This window comes from Eptesicus fuscus, chromosome 13 (genome assembly GCF_027574615.1).
Source record: "Eptesicus fuscus isolate TK198812 chromosome 13, DD_ASM_mEF_20220401, whole genome shotgun sequence".
NCBI lineage: Eukaryota > Metazoa > Chordata > Mammalia > Chiroptera > Vespertilionidae > Eptesicus > Eptesicus fuscus.
Window position 1 is genome coordinate 31,504,296 of NC_072485.1, and position 16,338 is coordinate 31,520,633.

The 16,338-nt window shown below is 42.3% G+C and overlaps 1 protein-coding gene across 1 annotated transcript in view; it reads left to right on the top strand.

The window, feature by feature from the left end:
* Window positions 1–16,338, top strand: part of DLG2 (discs large MAGUK scaffold protein 2) — a 1,173,098-nt gene that overhangs the window by 184,923 nt on the left and 971,837 nt on the right. Inside the window, exon 2 of the mRNA XM_054725747.1 lies at window positions 14,180–14,338. Coding sequence (XP_054581722.1) covers window positions 14,180–14,338 — 159 coding nt within the window. The remainder of the gene's footprint in view (window positions 1–14,179; window positions 14,339–16,338) is intronic.

The following is a 16,338-nucleotide window of genomic DNA, read 5'->3' on the forward strand; positions in this document are numbered from 1 at the left end:
CCCATTTAACTGAATATAGACTCATTCACCTGACAAAGTGTACTAAATCCCTCCTACCTGCCAGAGGCCTACTGAGATGGCTACGGACAATAGCTTCACTGCCTTCGTCAAAGAACTTTCATTCTAATGTAAAGTTGTTTGGCCTTGACCCTGATATTACAGGTTGCATTCTGCTGGCGGAGTTAGCTTGGCCCTGCTCTGGAAGTCATGAAAAGGGAAAGATGCTGAAGGATCTCCATCATCTGTTTAGTTTTGTATTGGGGTGACCAGGTAAATGGCAATGTCATTAACTAGGTTATCTCTCTGCTCTCTCTCAACTGTATTCTATGGCCCAGCAAGAAAAAAGGGAAGCTTGCAGAACTTGACATTTCAACTGAAGGATCAAAGTATCTACCATCCTCACAAGAAATACCTGAGTCAGAGAATAGGAAATGCACAACGCCTGGGAGGCAGTAAATGCAGGAGAAAATGTGGGGATTGTGAGGATAATGAGGCATGAATTCGCTTCTCATTCATTTTGTGAACAACATACTTAATCTCTCTCTGCCTCTAATTTCTCACCTGTAAAATGAGGGGGAAATAGTAACTAGTTTATAATTTTGTTGTAGGGGTTAAATAAATCGATAGTTGTAAAGCATCAACACACATGCATTCCATATCGTAGGCACTCATCTGAAAGGTGGCATGGCAGTTCCTGGCAGGCACCAGGACAAGAAAATGAGAAAACTTTCTAGGCTTTCTTGACGTGTGGCACATGTCCTAAGGATGTAGCACTCTATAATGGGGCTCTTAATTTCATATTCAGATACCTAGATTAAGTCTAATAAGCCTTCCCAAATGAAGTACATGTTATTTGGGGATTAAACCACCTAAACCAAACATGGATTATGAAGCAGCTTTATTTGAGGAAATATTAATATTCCTATGACAGTATCTGATTGCCAAATAATCCCTTTTGATTGAAGCCCACTGTTAATGAGGCCAGAGTCAAGTCCATACCTTCTGTCCTGGTCCTTCACCTATTCCATGTTCCAAGGTCACTGAATTCAGCTCACCCTGCGGAGGCTCTGGACAAGGCAGCTGGACACGTACAGCTAATGTATCAAGCCTATTGGGATCACCACAAGAGACAATTTAGAGTGGCTGCCCAGTGGACCACCTGGCATCTTCCCATGGAGATGACAGCTGTTCATGCCTGCTGCTGGATATGTAGAGAAAAAAGAGAATCCGAACAAATATTTATTTTACTTTATGCAACTAGCATTCAAGCTCTAAGAGGTAATACATTTTCACCTTAAAATATTGCACTCCTGTTACTGAAAACGTAGTGATTAGTACATAACGTGCTGGATAAATATTTTGTTGAATGAATAGATGTCACAGAGCAAGCACATGCCAACGGGCTGCCCAGGGAAAACTAGGAGCAGGCACACAAACAGCCAGAAAGACTTCGGGAGATGTTCTAGGTTCAGGTCAAATGTAGATGGAAGGACTGACTGGGCAGGTGCCAATTCCACAGCAGGTTCTAAGGTCCAGAAGCCCAGTGGTGGGAAACTCAGCCCCTGTGTCTGAGACGGTCCTCTCTCTGCCTGCTGGACAGACATGATAATCATAGGCAGATGAGTCCAGCTGCCTTGACTCAGATGGAAGCATTGGGTGAAGATGATAAGACAGCCTCACATACAGGAAAGAAACTGGATCTCTGAGCAGTGGAGGCAAGGCATTCGCAGTTCAGTCTGTCTCCTTCAGGGTGTTTATGCTGATCTGTCATGATGCTATGATGCCTGTGGTAGCATGGGTGGAGGAAACCAGCTCCTATAATAGAGGTAAGGTTGAGCTGAGTATGTGCATGTGTGTGTGTGTGTGTGTGTGTGTGTGTGTGTGTGTGTTGACCCTCTGATAATACTTGGAAAGATGAATACCTGACACTGGCAGAAATAGGAAGAGGCTTAGATTTCCGAAGTATCAAGCAGGATTCGGGCCCTATGCCAAGACATTTATGCATGTTATCTCATCAATTTCCCATAGAAACACTCTTCTATGGACTAATAGCCCCATTTTACAAATGAGGAATCAGCGTTTCTGACAGCTTCCATATTTATCTGAAGTCACATTGTTCATTAGTGGCAGGAACAGAAATGAAACTCGGGAAACTGAGGTGCAGGGTATTTGCATCATGTGATTCAGCATCCAGCTGAAATACACATTTCATCTGTCCTGGGCACCGGGCACTCGGAGCACAACACAATTCTAGCCTTCGGCAGTGAAGGGCTCTCACCACAGAAGCTACAGCAGGTGGATTGAGTCAGGCAGTGACTGTGTACAAGATCTTACTGCCCTCGCTTGAATCCAGCACAGCTATCCCTGGAGAATTACTCAGACAGTATTTGGAATTGTACTTCAAATGGAGAAACTAACTGTCGAGTCTGTTCCCAGATCATTGCTTTGATTTCTTGATAACAAAGCAATTTGACTTCAAGCTCTCTTCCTCCCCAGTAAATGCCTTTCTAGCTCTCCCCTCTCCTTCCTTTGACTGGACATCACCCGTAAGCCAGTTCTCCAAGTTAACTAAACTTGTATGTTTATACAAATTTTCCATGGCTGGAGAATTTCCTCTTGCCACATAGCTTACAGCCCACTGGGCCTTCTCCTTTACACCAAAACAAATATGTGATCATGTCTTACATAGTCTATTGTGTTAATTTTTATTCTCCAAGTAACACATGTAGCTCAAACAATGAAGTTAATAATCACCCAGAGACAAGCAGTGTCGGCATAGTGTGTATTCTTCCCAACATCTCCCCTGCCTTACATATAATTCAGTATATTTGTTTGTGCTTATCGAGGTTGGTACTCTTGTCTGTGTGTCTGGGGTTTAGAGTCTCAGGTAAGATTACTGGGGATGGTCCCACTTATGTGCTGTGTTTCCTTAGTTGCTCTAACTCAGTGCTGGCAGAGTAGGGGACAGGGGGGTACTCACTCAGTTCTTTCTTAAATGTCACAATTTTTGCTCCTCTCAACTCCTTGCTCCAGGAAGCCACTAGCCAACATTCCTTCCAACGTTCTTCACACCAAAACAACTTGAATGATTTCTTTCATTATTGTACTACACCATGAACCGGTTATTCGTTTTATTGCTAACAATCTTATAGGGTGCTGATCAATAACCAGATCTCCTAAAGGATCCAGATGGGTTTCTTCAGCACATGCTGCTTTTCTGGGATGTGCTGTGTGGTGGAGTATACAAGAGTCCAAGGAATTTATATCTCCACCAAGGGTAGTTCAGTTCAGAAACATTTATTGAGCACCTAATTCTACAGGATCCCAGGCAGAATGTTTGCTGCTGGCAATACAATAATGAATCAGGAAACCTTTATGTTCCCATGAGAAAAGCAGATACGTACATGTTTCAAAAAAAGGGAGGGATTCTCAGGGTCAGTCATGTGAGCACGGAAAAAGAACACTTAGCCAAACCTGGCTGGCCAGAAAAAGCATCTGGGAAGAAATCATACAGGAGTTAAGCTTTAAGGGGTTTGGCAACTGCCAGGTGAAAGGGAGTCGGAGGGGTTGTTAGAGGTAAGAAGGCATCAAGAACAAAGGGTAGGAGGGAATGTGTCTTTCTTGTTCAATATTGTATCCCTAGCACTTATGATGGCTGGCACATAGTAGGTGCTTAACAAATTTATATTTTTTTGTTTTGTAACAGTGTTATTAACTATAGTCACCATGCTGTCCATTATATTCCTATTACTTATTTTATAACTGGAATAAATTCTTGTTAAGTGCAAGAATTGGGAGGAGTCCAGTAGCTGGAGTGGTCAGGGCAGGCTGAGTTGAGTGGAGAGAACTAGAAGGTTTTCAAGCACTGAGGATAGCATAATGAATCAAGAAGAGTGCTTTGTGGGATCGGGAGAACTGTGAGATTGGAGCACAGTGTTAGGGGGTAATGGGAAAGTTGTAATTGGATGTTTTGAAGAGGTTGAAAGCAACATTTTTTTTTAAATGAGGCTATAGTTTCCCCTTTAATTAGGTTTTTAAAAAATATTTCCAGTCTTTTATAATCAATTAAAAAAATCCAGTGTTGCAATAAGATCATCATAGCTGATATTAAGTGACCACTCTGCTAAGTCCTTCCATGCATTATCTCACTTGAGAGTTTTAGAAAGGAGATCCTTAATGTTGGTCAAGCAGCTACCGTGGGCCAGGCATACAGTCTCATTCAATGTTCATAGTTCTGTGAGGTAGAGTCTGCAATCACCCATTTAGAGCTTCAGTCAACTGAAGCTCAGAGATGCTCAGCAACCTGACAGATGTCTCTCAAGTTTCATTAAGCAAGTGGCATTAGCAAGATTTGAACCCACGTTTCTAATGCCAGGCTTCACCCACACTTCACTACATTGGGCTGCCTCTTAGAGTCAGTTGGCTGGGTTGGTTTGAAACGCAGCTTTGCCATTTATTTAACATTTTGGAGATTCTCACACCCTCTGTGTTTTTGTTTTTTTCATTTGCAAATCAGAATAACAATACTGTCTTCTTCCAATTCTTGAATTACTTGAGACAATGTTTCTGAAAGTGCTTTGTGCATGGTAATTAGCACCCTGAACGTGTGACATCTTATACAAAGTCATTTAACAATTCCACGTGCATGATTTTCCTACATCATAGGTCTGTGCTCCCATTCAGACTCGCTCAGAGAACTTAAGGGCTGTCTAGTCAGACAATTACCAATCCTGTGTGACCCTGGCTTCCCCTAGGTCTCGGGCATAGCTCAGAGTTGCAAGAGAGAAAGCACTTCAAACCACACGACATGCCCAGCATCTTCACATCTTCCGTTCGCAGATGGAGGGCAGCACTGAGCTAGAGTAAGTTCCCTCACAATTATGTAAATCACCAGTTCTTCAAAAAGGATCTTAAGATCCATTAAATATTCATGCGCGCGCCCTTCTTGGCAGCTCCTCCTTTGTAGGTAATTGCAGAGGGTTTAAAATATCTGACGTTGCTTGGAAGCACACAGAACTCTGTCAGCTGCGAGCAGGCAGCTGATTTGTAATTTAATTAACATCCTGGCTTGTCCTGTCTTCACTGCAGAAAGCAGGAAAGCATTTCCCCTCCTTTGTGAGTTTTGTTTGAAAAAATCCAAATGGAACACCTGGCAGAGCTTTTCATCTCTCACATCGCTCCTGTGACTTACATCCTGCTCCAAGAGCCAAAAAATTCCTTTAAAAGAAATCCCTTTTTCTAGTGTCCTTTGGGCCAGCTGTATTGCTGATGGTGGGTCATTTTTTTGGAAGGGTAACTTCACTTGGGGAGATCTGTGTATCATCAGCGATCAGTGAGTTTTGACCCACTTCTATTAACTCTTTGGGTAATAAAGGGTTTTAAGGAGAGATTTGGCTACAGAGGACATTCTTTCTTCAGCGAACACTGATGGAGAACCTGCCATGTTGCAGGCACCAGAGGGCAGCAGTGAGCCACGCAGGCAGGCTGCCTGACCCCATGGAGGATTCAGTCCTATGTGGGAGGCAAACATCAAGCGAGTGATCACAGAAATAAAGGCAAATTTAAACTGTGATGAGTTTTATGAAAAAAATAAGTATAGGGTAGCTTAAATCCTGTGAGGCAGGGATGGTGTGGTAGGGGGAAGAGAACCAGGAAGTCTCATTGAGGAAGCAGGTAGAAAATAATGTGTGGTCTGTCTTGTCCTTCATCCTCATGTCCCTCCTATCCCCTCCTCCCCCAGATTTGCAACATACTTGTGACTATTCTAGAAGAAGGGGTTGGGATGAAAGGGGAAAGAGAACCCCGCACCAACCAAAATATCATTCAGAGAATTTATTTCAAATCAAGGAAATGAATATACATACTGGTCTGATCACTGCATTCACCACTCTTTTCCTTCTCTTTTCTCTCTCTTTAACCCACACATTCCTTCAAGGGAGGGAGCAGTGAGTGACAGGAGGCAGCAGTAGGCTGGGACTAGGAGGGGTCACAGGTCTCAGATGGGCTGGATGTCCTGGAAAGAGGAGGGATCTGCAAAGGAGAGCTGGCTGGCTGCATACTGCACACACCTCCAGTGAAAAGAAAATCCCTGCAAAGAAATATCAACGTGTTTAATATTTCCTTCAAAATGAGAGGGCGGCTGGCAGAGCCTGGATGAGATCACCCGATTGTGGACGCTAAACTTATAGTCTTGAGAGGAAGGTTAAAACCCTTCCTTTTTGCGTACTTCATTTTTTGAGACTGCTTTCTTCACTCTTTCGCTGTTCTCTGTTTTCTGAGCTGCAGTCATTTCTTCCTTAGGGACTATTACTCTTTGCAAGTCTATTATTTATATAATTTTCTTCCTGACACCATGCTGCTCCTAAAGTATGTCCTTCTTTTATGCCAACACACACGTTTAAATCTAAGGAGCTTCCTTCCAGCAGCAGCAATCGGTCAGCTGGGTCTGGTGGCCACACACTATTTGGCGGGTGCTCTGCCCTGACCCCTGGGGGTGGGGGGTGGGGTGACCGAGATAGACGGCAGGGTTCCTGCCCTCAAAAAAATTAGATTAAGATTCAACACAGAGAGGGCTTTGTGGCAACATAGTTAACAGAAGCCTTGGAACTAAAAAGGGGTTTTGAGCATTTCCAAAATGTCTGGCTTGGTGTAAGAAGCTAACCACTCCTTAACTTTGTACCTTTTTCATAACATTGTCTTAAGCCTTAAATGGAGTCCTTTCTACAACACTCTTAGAAAAGCCTTCATGAGAGACACATTTCCCTAGAAGGTCATCATAGGGTCCTGATTCCATGTCTCCCAAGCAACACAAACAAGACCCTGTTTTCAAGTTTTGCTTTCTTTCTTTTTTTTTTTTTTTTATCTTTCTGAGGAGATTATTATATACTAGAAGCCCAATGCATGAAGATTCGTGCAAGAATGGGCCTTCCTTACCTTACCCTGGCTGCCGGCACTGCCTTTGGTCCGGCAGAGTTACCTTTTTGCTCCGGCCCAGAGCTACCTTTCTTCCTTCCCACGCTGCCCAGAGGCCCAGAGCAACTGGGGCAGAGTGGAAGCCTGCATTGTCGCCATGGCAACGACACAAGCATTCCGCCCTGCCCCCGGCCTCTTGACGCCTGCGTATGAAAATTAACCCACCATCTTTGTTGGGTTGATTTGCGTACTCACTCCTGATTGGCTGGTGGGCATCACAAAGGTACAGTCAATTTGCATCTTACTCTTTTATTAGTGTAGATGACATACCTGATGTTGTAGAAGACCGAAGAAACCCAAGTGACGCTTAGAGAAATGGAGTTACATAGCTTTATTATGCCGGCAGTCTCAGAGGAGTCGCCTCCAGAGTCTGAGCAAACCAATATGGTGGAAGCCCTTCTTTTATCCCCTTTTGGTTTCTTTGTTCTCCAAATATTGGTGGGGACTTCTGGACCTTTCATGGGCTTTGCAAAAAGCCCCATGGTTGGGATGGGGGTCTTGAGATCATATCTAAGGGCCTGGCCTGGCACCAGTGCTGATAACCCCCTCTGGGGGTTGTGTGTTGTTCATGGTTTATGGCCTCTGTAAAATGTGAGCATTTAGGTAACAGGTCTTGCAAGACCAGATTGTGGAGGAAAGGGGCAGTGACTTAATTATAGGTTATCAAGAATGTGCATTAGGTTACTGCATAGATTCAGATTGCTAGCCCCCCAAACATCAGGGTTACATTGGAATTAGCCTTTTAGCCTTCTCACTATAGCTATGTGTATGGCCATAGATGTATTTCTGTATGTACATATATATAGTCATGTATTCTTACATCTGTACATACAAGCATAGAGATATATAAAGTACATAAAATGTCATTACCTGTAAATAGACAAAAGGTACTGACATGAATGATGAATTTTCACATTTAAACAGTCATCAATTTACACGCAGCCATGTTTAATGCTTGTATAATGTGATGTAATAAAATTTAAAATAAACATTTTAAGAAGCCTTCATGAGTGTGCTCACGAACAGTTAGGTATTCCAATGCTACTTGCCTCTCAAGAGCATGCAGACATGCACTGGCTCTCCCTGAGTTTGATTCATTTCTCTTTAGAACAAGCCAACTCCTACTGCAAGGGGGAAGCAGAGCTCTTTTATGCAAAAACAGAGAGACCCCGGTTTTTATTTGTGAGGCCTTCACAGATGTGTGACTTGTCCCTCAGTTACCATACCCCGTGCCAGTGGTGCCTGCGCAGCGCCTTCTTCCACACTGTGCAGACCCTCCAGGGATGGAGCAGATGCGTGTAGGCTCCTGTGTTTGAGTTCTGGGTAACTCAGGATGTTTCCGACTCACACAGGCATCGGCAGAATGTGGTGAGCAGAATTAGACTTCCTAGCCTTTGCCCGCCACACAGGGGCCCTGTGGTGGAAGAGGAGTGTGAGAATGATTGCATACAGGTTCAGCTGGGAGGCTTTTTGATCGGGAATGTCATGTTATTTCTCAGATTCTTTAAGTTTAGTTCAGTTCAAGTCACACGTATCGGTCTTTCACTATGTGTTAGTTATCAATGGGGCATTGAAGAGTCAGAGGTGAACAGTACTTCATTTCTGCTCATGAGGCACTCATAATCTCCTAGGAGAGATAGGTCATTGCAGTTTAGACTTGTTATTCAAGGACAGAAATCAGTGCAGAATACTATGGGTGCATAAAGGATGGACATCCTTTCAACCTTAGCAGTCAGAGCATTTCTGAAAGAGATGACACCTGACCTGATTATCAAGGACCTACAAAAGTTTCCCTGATGAAAGAGTTGGGGAGTGGGTGGTTAAGCTTCAGAAGGGGGAAGGGAATAAGATTCCAGAAGTCAGGGACACAATCAGTTAAGACAGCGGGACAAGAAGATTACATTAGTAGTCCCTATCTTGAGCATTTCTTCTGCCTCACTCCCATTGGAGCCGAGAGAGGAAATATAATCTATTCACAAAAGTTCTTTTGCTCTGGAGTCCCCTCCAATGGACCAAGCTGAGGAGAGGAAAAGAGGAAGGTACAGATTTCAAAAGCGAGGTCTTCCTCAAAGGGCCCTCCTTTCACAGGCAATACTCACCTGAAAGGTGCCCAGAATAACATCAGGACCTAACAGACAAGCCCTGGAAGGAGACATGACTCAGAATTGCCCAGAACATTAGAGCCAATTCTTAGATCGGGGTGTGACCTCTGCAGAGGTGTTTCATCGTCCTTGTTAGATGACTCTTCAAGATTTCCTAAGAATTGTATTTCCTGAGGATAAAGTTGGTCTATCAAGATCTTTGAGTCTTTACCAGTTAAGAAGAATTTTTAAGTGCTCTAGCCCTAGAGTCAGACTAACACGTGTTTGAATCCCAGTTTGCCACTCACCAGGTATGTAATCTTAGGGGGGAAAAATGCCCAACTATCCAAGCCTCAGATGAGGAGACTCCTAACACCAATCTTTTAGGTGTGATGACACATATAAAGCATTTAGCACAGTTCCTGACACAGCAGGTATAACTGCTATTTTTACTGGTTGATATTGGCATTAGTGTTTCCTTTAATGTCACATTAGTGTTAATATTAATATTAATCTTAGCATTACAAGTAAAAAAAAATCATTTTTGGTACAGCCAAAGTTAATCCTAGCAGAGATTCTACTATGTGATATCTGGGTTATTTCTTTGGCAAACTTCCATGTGAGTTATATATGGCACTTTCACCAGTTCTTGTCTTCTCTTACTTAGTCATCACTCCCAGAAAATGGGGGGAAAGGGAAGGAATATCGGGTTGGCACCAGGGAGAGTCTGTTTAGATTTCCTGGATAGTTCCCTGCTGTCTACAATAGGCTGTCTTTCAGGCTAGTCTACTGCCACACTCTACCTCACATCTCCCATCCCAGGCTGCATCCAGATCTATGGCAGGCTCACCTGAAGCAGACCTCCAATGGGGATTAGTGTGAGCATGATTTATGCAGGGCAGTTTCCAAGAGAAATGCTTACAGGTGTGAGGAAAGCAACAAGGGGTTCTCCAAGAATGTAGGTTCAGGTGCTGTCTAGCTTCAGGCTGATCCTGTCAGGTGCTTTGCAGTGAAATTCACAGCATGATGGTTTGTTTCACTTTGAGGTTTGGGAGTTGCGAGTTCCAGCTTAACTCCCAGTCCTCCTAAGTGAAGAGGCTTCAATCAAGGGCAAGCTTCCTGAGAAGTATGAAGTATATAGATGTGGGCCTTGAATGTGTGAAAGGGATTTCCAAGGATTTAGGTGGTGGGGGGGGGGAGGGGAAAGGGGGGAATAATAGCATCTGCTACAATCCATTTCAAGATCTCACTGTTCCTTTAGAACAGGGGTAGGGAACCTTTTTTCTGCCAAGGCCATTTGGATATGTATAACATCGTTCACAGGCTATACAAAATTATCAACTTAACAATCAGCCTGCTATATTTGGTCAGACATCTAATTACTTGACAGGGGCCAGACCAAATGATTTCATGGTCCTTATATGGCCCTTGGCCTAGATATTCCCCACCCATGCTTTAAAACATCATCCCCTCTTAATACTTATCTCCTCTTCACGAGTTGTTGCCTTTGATTAGTATCCTTTACCTCTTTTTATTACCATCCCAGATCCTGTTTCCAATGGTAAACCATTTCTACTGCCACAGACTCAGTTTGTACTCATAGTCATTATCAGTATGTATCGTGACTTAACTGCACATACGTATGACTCACTCAATAACTTCTTGTCTTCTTGAGGTCAAGAACTGGTTCTTATTCGGTCTATATTTTTAGCATATATTTCTGAAAGGAATGATGAGAGAGAGAGATATTACTTAAGGATCTGATGTTCTTTAAGGTTATGTCAAGCAAATAATGTGGTTAACTTTTCTTGGCTTGAACTTGAAATCATAATGTTTTGCAATGAAACAATTTGTATTTAGCAGCCAGAATACCTTTGTAGCTTAAGCAGCTCATGCCTATTTGATCCGTTTGTTCAATTGTCATGTATAATTCTTATTCAAAAAATAGTTATTGAGCATATTTTCGAGGCACTTGGCTAAGAACTGGAGACACGAGGATAAACAAGACCTAAATGATCTCAGTTCTCACAAAATCTTATGGTTCAATGACACACAGACAAACAAAAATTATGCAACCATACAGCATGATAAAAGCAATGATCGGGGGAGTATAGGGAGCTATGGAAACACCAACACAATCGAGACTTCAGTTCACAAAATCTTTCCAGAAAAGGAATGTGACAGCTGGGCCTAAAGGATCAATGAATGTTAAAATGAACAAATTTTACTAATAAACTATTGATTGGTTTCTTCAGTCTAATTTGAAGCCCTATCAGTCTTTGAACTGGACCTTAAATTTATGAAAATAATTTAAAGTAAGTTCTTTGTGACACCACATAAGTTCAACTAAGTTTATTATTTGTATCATGACAGGTTTTTTGTGTGTTTTGTTTTTATCCAAACCAGTCAGTGAGATGTATACTTTTATGGATAACACCCTTCTCAAAATCAGCTGAATCCTACTACAGGAATCCTTGAGGAGCCATAGTAATCACTTGAACTTTGCAACATTTTACTTACGGTACCCTTGGATCTTTATGTTTCAGATTCTCATGTGTGGCATAAATATGGCTTTACATATGTTAACTCTTAAGAAGTTTAAAAAGTTCTGCAAGAAACAAAAAATGGAATTACCATATGACCCAGCAATTTCACTTCTGGGTATCTATCCAAAAGAATTGAAAGCAGAGTTCTGAGGAGGTATTTGTATATCCAGGCCCGTAGCAGCATTATTCACACAACCAAGTGGTAGAATCAACCAAACTGCCTATCTACAGATGAATGAGTAGACAAAATGTGGTTTGTGCATACAATGGAATATTACTTAGTCTTTGAAAGGAAGGGAATGTTAACACATGGTATAACATGAATAAAGGACAAGGACATTATGCCAAGTGAAATAAGCCAGCAATAAAAAGACAAATACTGTCTGATTCCACTGATGTAAGGTGTCTAGAGTAGTCATATTCATAGAAATAGTAAGTAGAATGGTGGTGGTTACAAAGGGCTGGGGGAGGAGAAAATGAGGAGTTTTTGTTTTATGGGGAGAGAGTTTCAGTTTTGGAAGGTGAAAAAGTTCTGGAGATTGGTTACATACCAGTGTGGATAGACTTACTGTCACTAAACTGTACACTTAAAAATGGTTAAGGTGGTAAAATTATGATATGTGTATATTACCACAATTTTTTAAAAAAATCTTTTAAAAATGAAAGTAATGATTCCTAATATTTACTCCACTATCCTGAGTTGGGTTGGTGGAATAAAAGAGTTCAAAAGTAATGAGGCTCAGCTCATGCAGTGGTGTTGGGGGTTGGCTTATGACAGGGTAAGGAAGCTTAAGCTCTGCCCTGTGGGTGGTGGGAGCCACTAAAGGGTTGTAAAGAGAATGACTTTGTCAGTTTGTGACTCAGAAAGGCGCCTGGTGCAGGGTAGAGGATAGATGGGCAAGGGGTAACTTCAGCAGCAGCCTAGCCAGCTTAGAGCTGATGAGAATCTGAATGTGGGCAGATTAGTGGGTTGGTTAGTGGTAGTGGGGGATGAGGATGGAGTAGATTCAAGATATAAATTAGACAGACTCAGTGATTTATTAAATTGGCAGATGGTGGGGGGTGAAAGAGAGGATGGAGTCAGAATGACTCCTACTTTTCTGGCTTGGATAACTGAATAGGTGGCAATACCTCCCTGAGAGAATTGAAGAGGGGGAGGAGGTGTGGGGGGTAGATGGGCTGAAGGCCCAGACACTGTACCGGGCATATGCACGACATTCTCCCACTCCCAACGAACACATAACTGATCACGAAGGAATGTTAAACCAGATCCATGTTTCTGAGGCAGATTACCTTCCCAAATTATTCACAGGGCTAAGAAAACAGACGGATGGTATTGTGCAGTTCACAGAAATGCTCTAACCTCATTTTGAAGTGTGTTCTCTCTCAAGGAGGAGTTATCTACCAAATTGTCCATTCAGTTATCAGATGTGGGCTTCATCACCTCATGTGAGTGGGGAGGGTTTGGTGATTGTAGAGAGAGATTTCTGATGTAAATTAACTGAACAGGGTCCCGGCTCTGATGCCCATTACTTAGGTGACCCTGGACAAGTCTCTGAACCTCTCGGAGTGTCAGTTTTATCATAAGAAAAATGGAGCATCATAGGTAAGAAGGATTGCAATGGAAGAAACAGATGAGAGTCCTTTGCAAACTATAGTCAACATGTTGTTTGCTGTATTTTTGTTTTGTTTTGAAATTAATATTAATCTTGGGACATGTAGAAGGCCTCTCTGGGAAATACAAGCAATGATAATCAACTTCTGAATAAAAGTGGACAACAGATTGAACTGCCAACCCTTTGTGTTACTCAGATTATGAGTCAGACTGAGAGCCGATGTCCAAAACAGTCATATTTCCACCTAAAAAAATTAAAGAAATGCAGGCATGATTTTGTAAGAAAACATGTTGTTGGCAACAGGGCATGATAAAAATAACTGTTGGTGATAATAATGGGGTGCTGGGATAAGGTTAGACCTCACAGTTAAGCTTGAGACGATGTTATGACAGTATTTGGACCTCGGCCCATAATACCCCTGTATCATTCACAGAGAACAAAAGCAAAGCAAGGCAAACTAATGTTTTACTAGCTGGGTTGTGAGTGGTACTTAGAATTCTTGGGAGAAATGATTCCCGGTACTTAACATGACCGACACTGTTTTATGAAACAAGCGGACCGCCAGTTCCCCTCAGGAGGTTTAGACCCCTATCACCTGCAAAGAATAAGCGGGCCCATTAAGTTGTTTACTGCTTTGGATTAAACAGTTCTTAACAAGCACGTGTGCCTCTACCTATAAGCCACCTGTGCTAGCCCGTGCCTCTCAGCACCCGTCTATAGCCCATACGTAGAGATAGTACGTTGTCAGGCAAAAGCAATTCATCAGTTTTTGACGGCTGGTTCGCTTTTGCTTGCACTTGACCTGGGGTATGGTGACCACCAGAAGAGTCTGCAGCAAAGCCCGTCTGGGCATGTCAATGACAGGTACACTGCGTCCTGCAACTGCAGTTAGAATGTGAAGTTCAGGACCGTACCCTTTGCAAACACTAACGCTGTTTTTCTTTCTTGCCTTTTCACCTAGAAGTATCGATACCAAGATGAGGACGCTCCACATGATCATTCCTTACCTCGACTGACCCACGAAGTGAGAGGCCCCGAGCTCGTGCACGTGTCAGAAAAGAACCTGTCGCAAATAGAAAATGTCCATGGATACGTCTTGCAGTCCCACATCTCTCCTCTGAAGGTCAGTGTGGTTGGGCTGAGAGCTGGCGGCCGCGGTGGGTCTGCTTTGCTAAGGGCGATGTTTGCGGGCCTGATAAAATGAGGCTTTTCAAAAAACACTCCAGTGGACTGTGGTTGCTGAGCGGTTGTTTTCTGTGGCTTGGAGGCTTTACATGGAAATCCTGACACAGGGCGGTTGTTCTTGCAATTGTGGGAAGGTCTGGAAAATCTGTTTAGGTGCTGAGAATGGGTTAGGGACAGCCCCGGGTGAATAACTGAAAGGGAAAAGAAGTGAACCTCAGGTTTAAGAAGGCCAGGACTACATCAAGGTTTTGTTCAAATGGTCTTTTTCCATCTCTCTTCCTGGTCTCAGATAAAATGATGGGAGTAAGTGTAACATGAAAACACCTTAGTGTCATACTTTTCCAACACTTTCTACCTTCTTATTTAATTTTAAGCAATTTCTTGGTAAACAGTATTTTGACAAGGAGAGAAATGAAACGAGAGGAAGGATTTTCTGTGCTCCTCGGTTGCAAATTACTCTGTCTTCGCGGATGCAATGGGATTTTGTGCTCTGAGTAAAAGCTTATTTGTTGATTAAAGTTAAAGAAAAATTGGCCCTAACCAGTTTGGCTAAGTGGATAGAGCATTGGCCTACAGACTGAAGAGTCCCAGGTTTGATTCTGGTCAAGGGCATGTACCTTAGTTTCGGGCACATCCCCAGTAGGAGGTGTGCAGGAGGCAGCTGGTTGATGTTTCTCTCTCATCGAAGTTTCTAACTCTCTATCCCTGTCCCTTTCTCTCTGTAAAAAAATCAATAAAATATATTTTTTTAAAAAGTTAAAGAAAAATTGAATAGAGTCAATGATGTAATAGAAGAGAACTGAAATGAAAAAACAAAACCACAACAAAACTACCTGGTAACCTAGGTTACCGGTAAAGAACGTTTTATTTCATTAGCCAGAACACTCACTTCAGCAGTGCTTCTATATGGTTGTTTTGCAATAAAAAATATAGCCATAAGGTGGCCTTGATGCTTTCAGGAATCTTATATTTCTGAAATATCAAAGAAAGGATAAATTATGTTTAATATAGCTCCAAAATTTTGGTACATTTTAAGTAACCAAGAATCCTAAAAATGTATTATCAAATACACTCGCTCTAGTTACCATTAATTAATTAATTAATTAATTAATTAATTAATTAAAATAGGTTAATTCTAAACTTTCAGTAAATACTTTATAATATGTAAAAATAAGTAAATGTTATGCCTCTAGAAATCCTTGTTCAGTTCTTCCCTGAGTCTCTTTGGAAAGTATTGAATGGCTGATGGGAATGAGTATGTTTAACCTGGAGAAGAAAAAGTTAAGGGGATTTACCTTTTAGACCTCAAGGGCTGTCATATGGAAAATACAGCATTGGTGTCACCCAGAGGGTAGAGGCAGAGCCACTGGGCATAAGTAACAGAAATGTTCATTTGTGATCATTATAAGACCACAAATCCTGACAGTGAGAGCTACCCCCCTCCCCCGCCCCAAAGTGCTGGCGTTCCCTGTCCCTAGACATAGTTCAGGCCCGGATGATGACCGGGCAGTGGTGGTGAGGAGAGGACTCCTTCAGCAGGAGGGTGTTTAAAACTGTCCCTCAGGCTCAGCCTGATCCTAGGAATCAGTAATTCTATTCTGTGGTCAAATACCCTTCTTCTTTAAGGACCCTTCCATTTTTTTTGTAAAGGAATTCTTATCCTTATTCTGTGTGCTGACCAGTATAAACTGAGAAGTGGCAGAGCTGGGAGATGGACCGCAATGAGAGGACTACAATTTCAGTTCACTTTTTTTCTTCTAACTTGTTGAAAGAATCCCTGTAAGGACTTCCATGGAGCTTCCCTTCTTATTTTCCTCCCAGCATGCATTTTTCTCCCCTTCTTTGCACTTCCTTTTTAATCAGCTCTATAGCATATCTTCTAAGTGGGATAATCAAGGCTGGTCTAAAGCTAGTCTGGTTACAGAAAAAAAAAAAAAA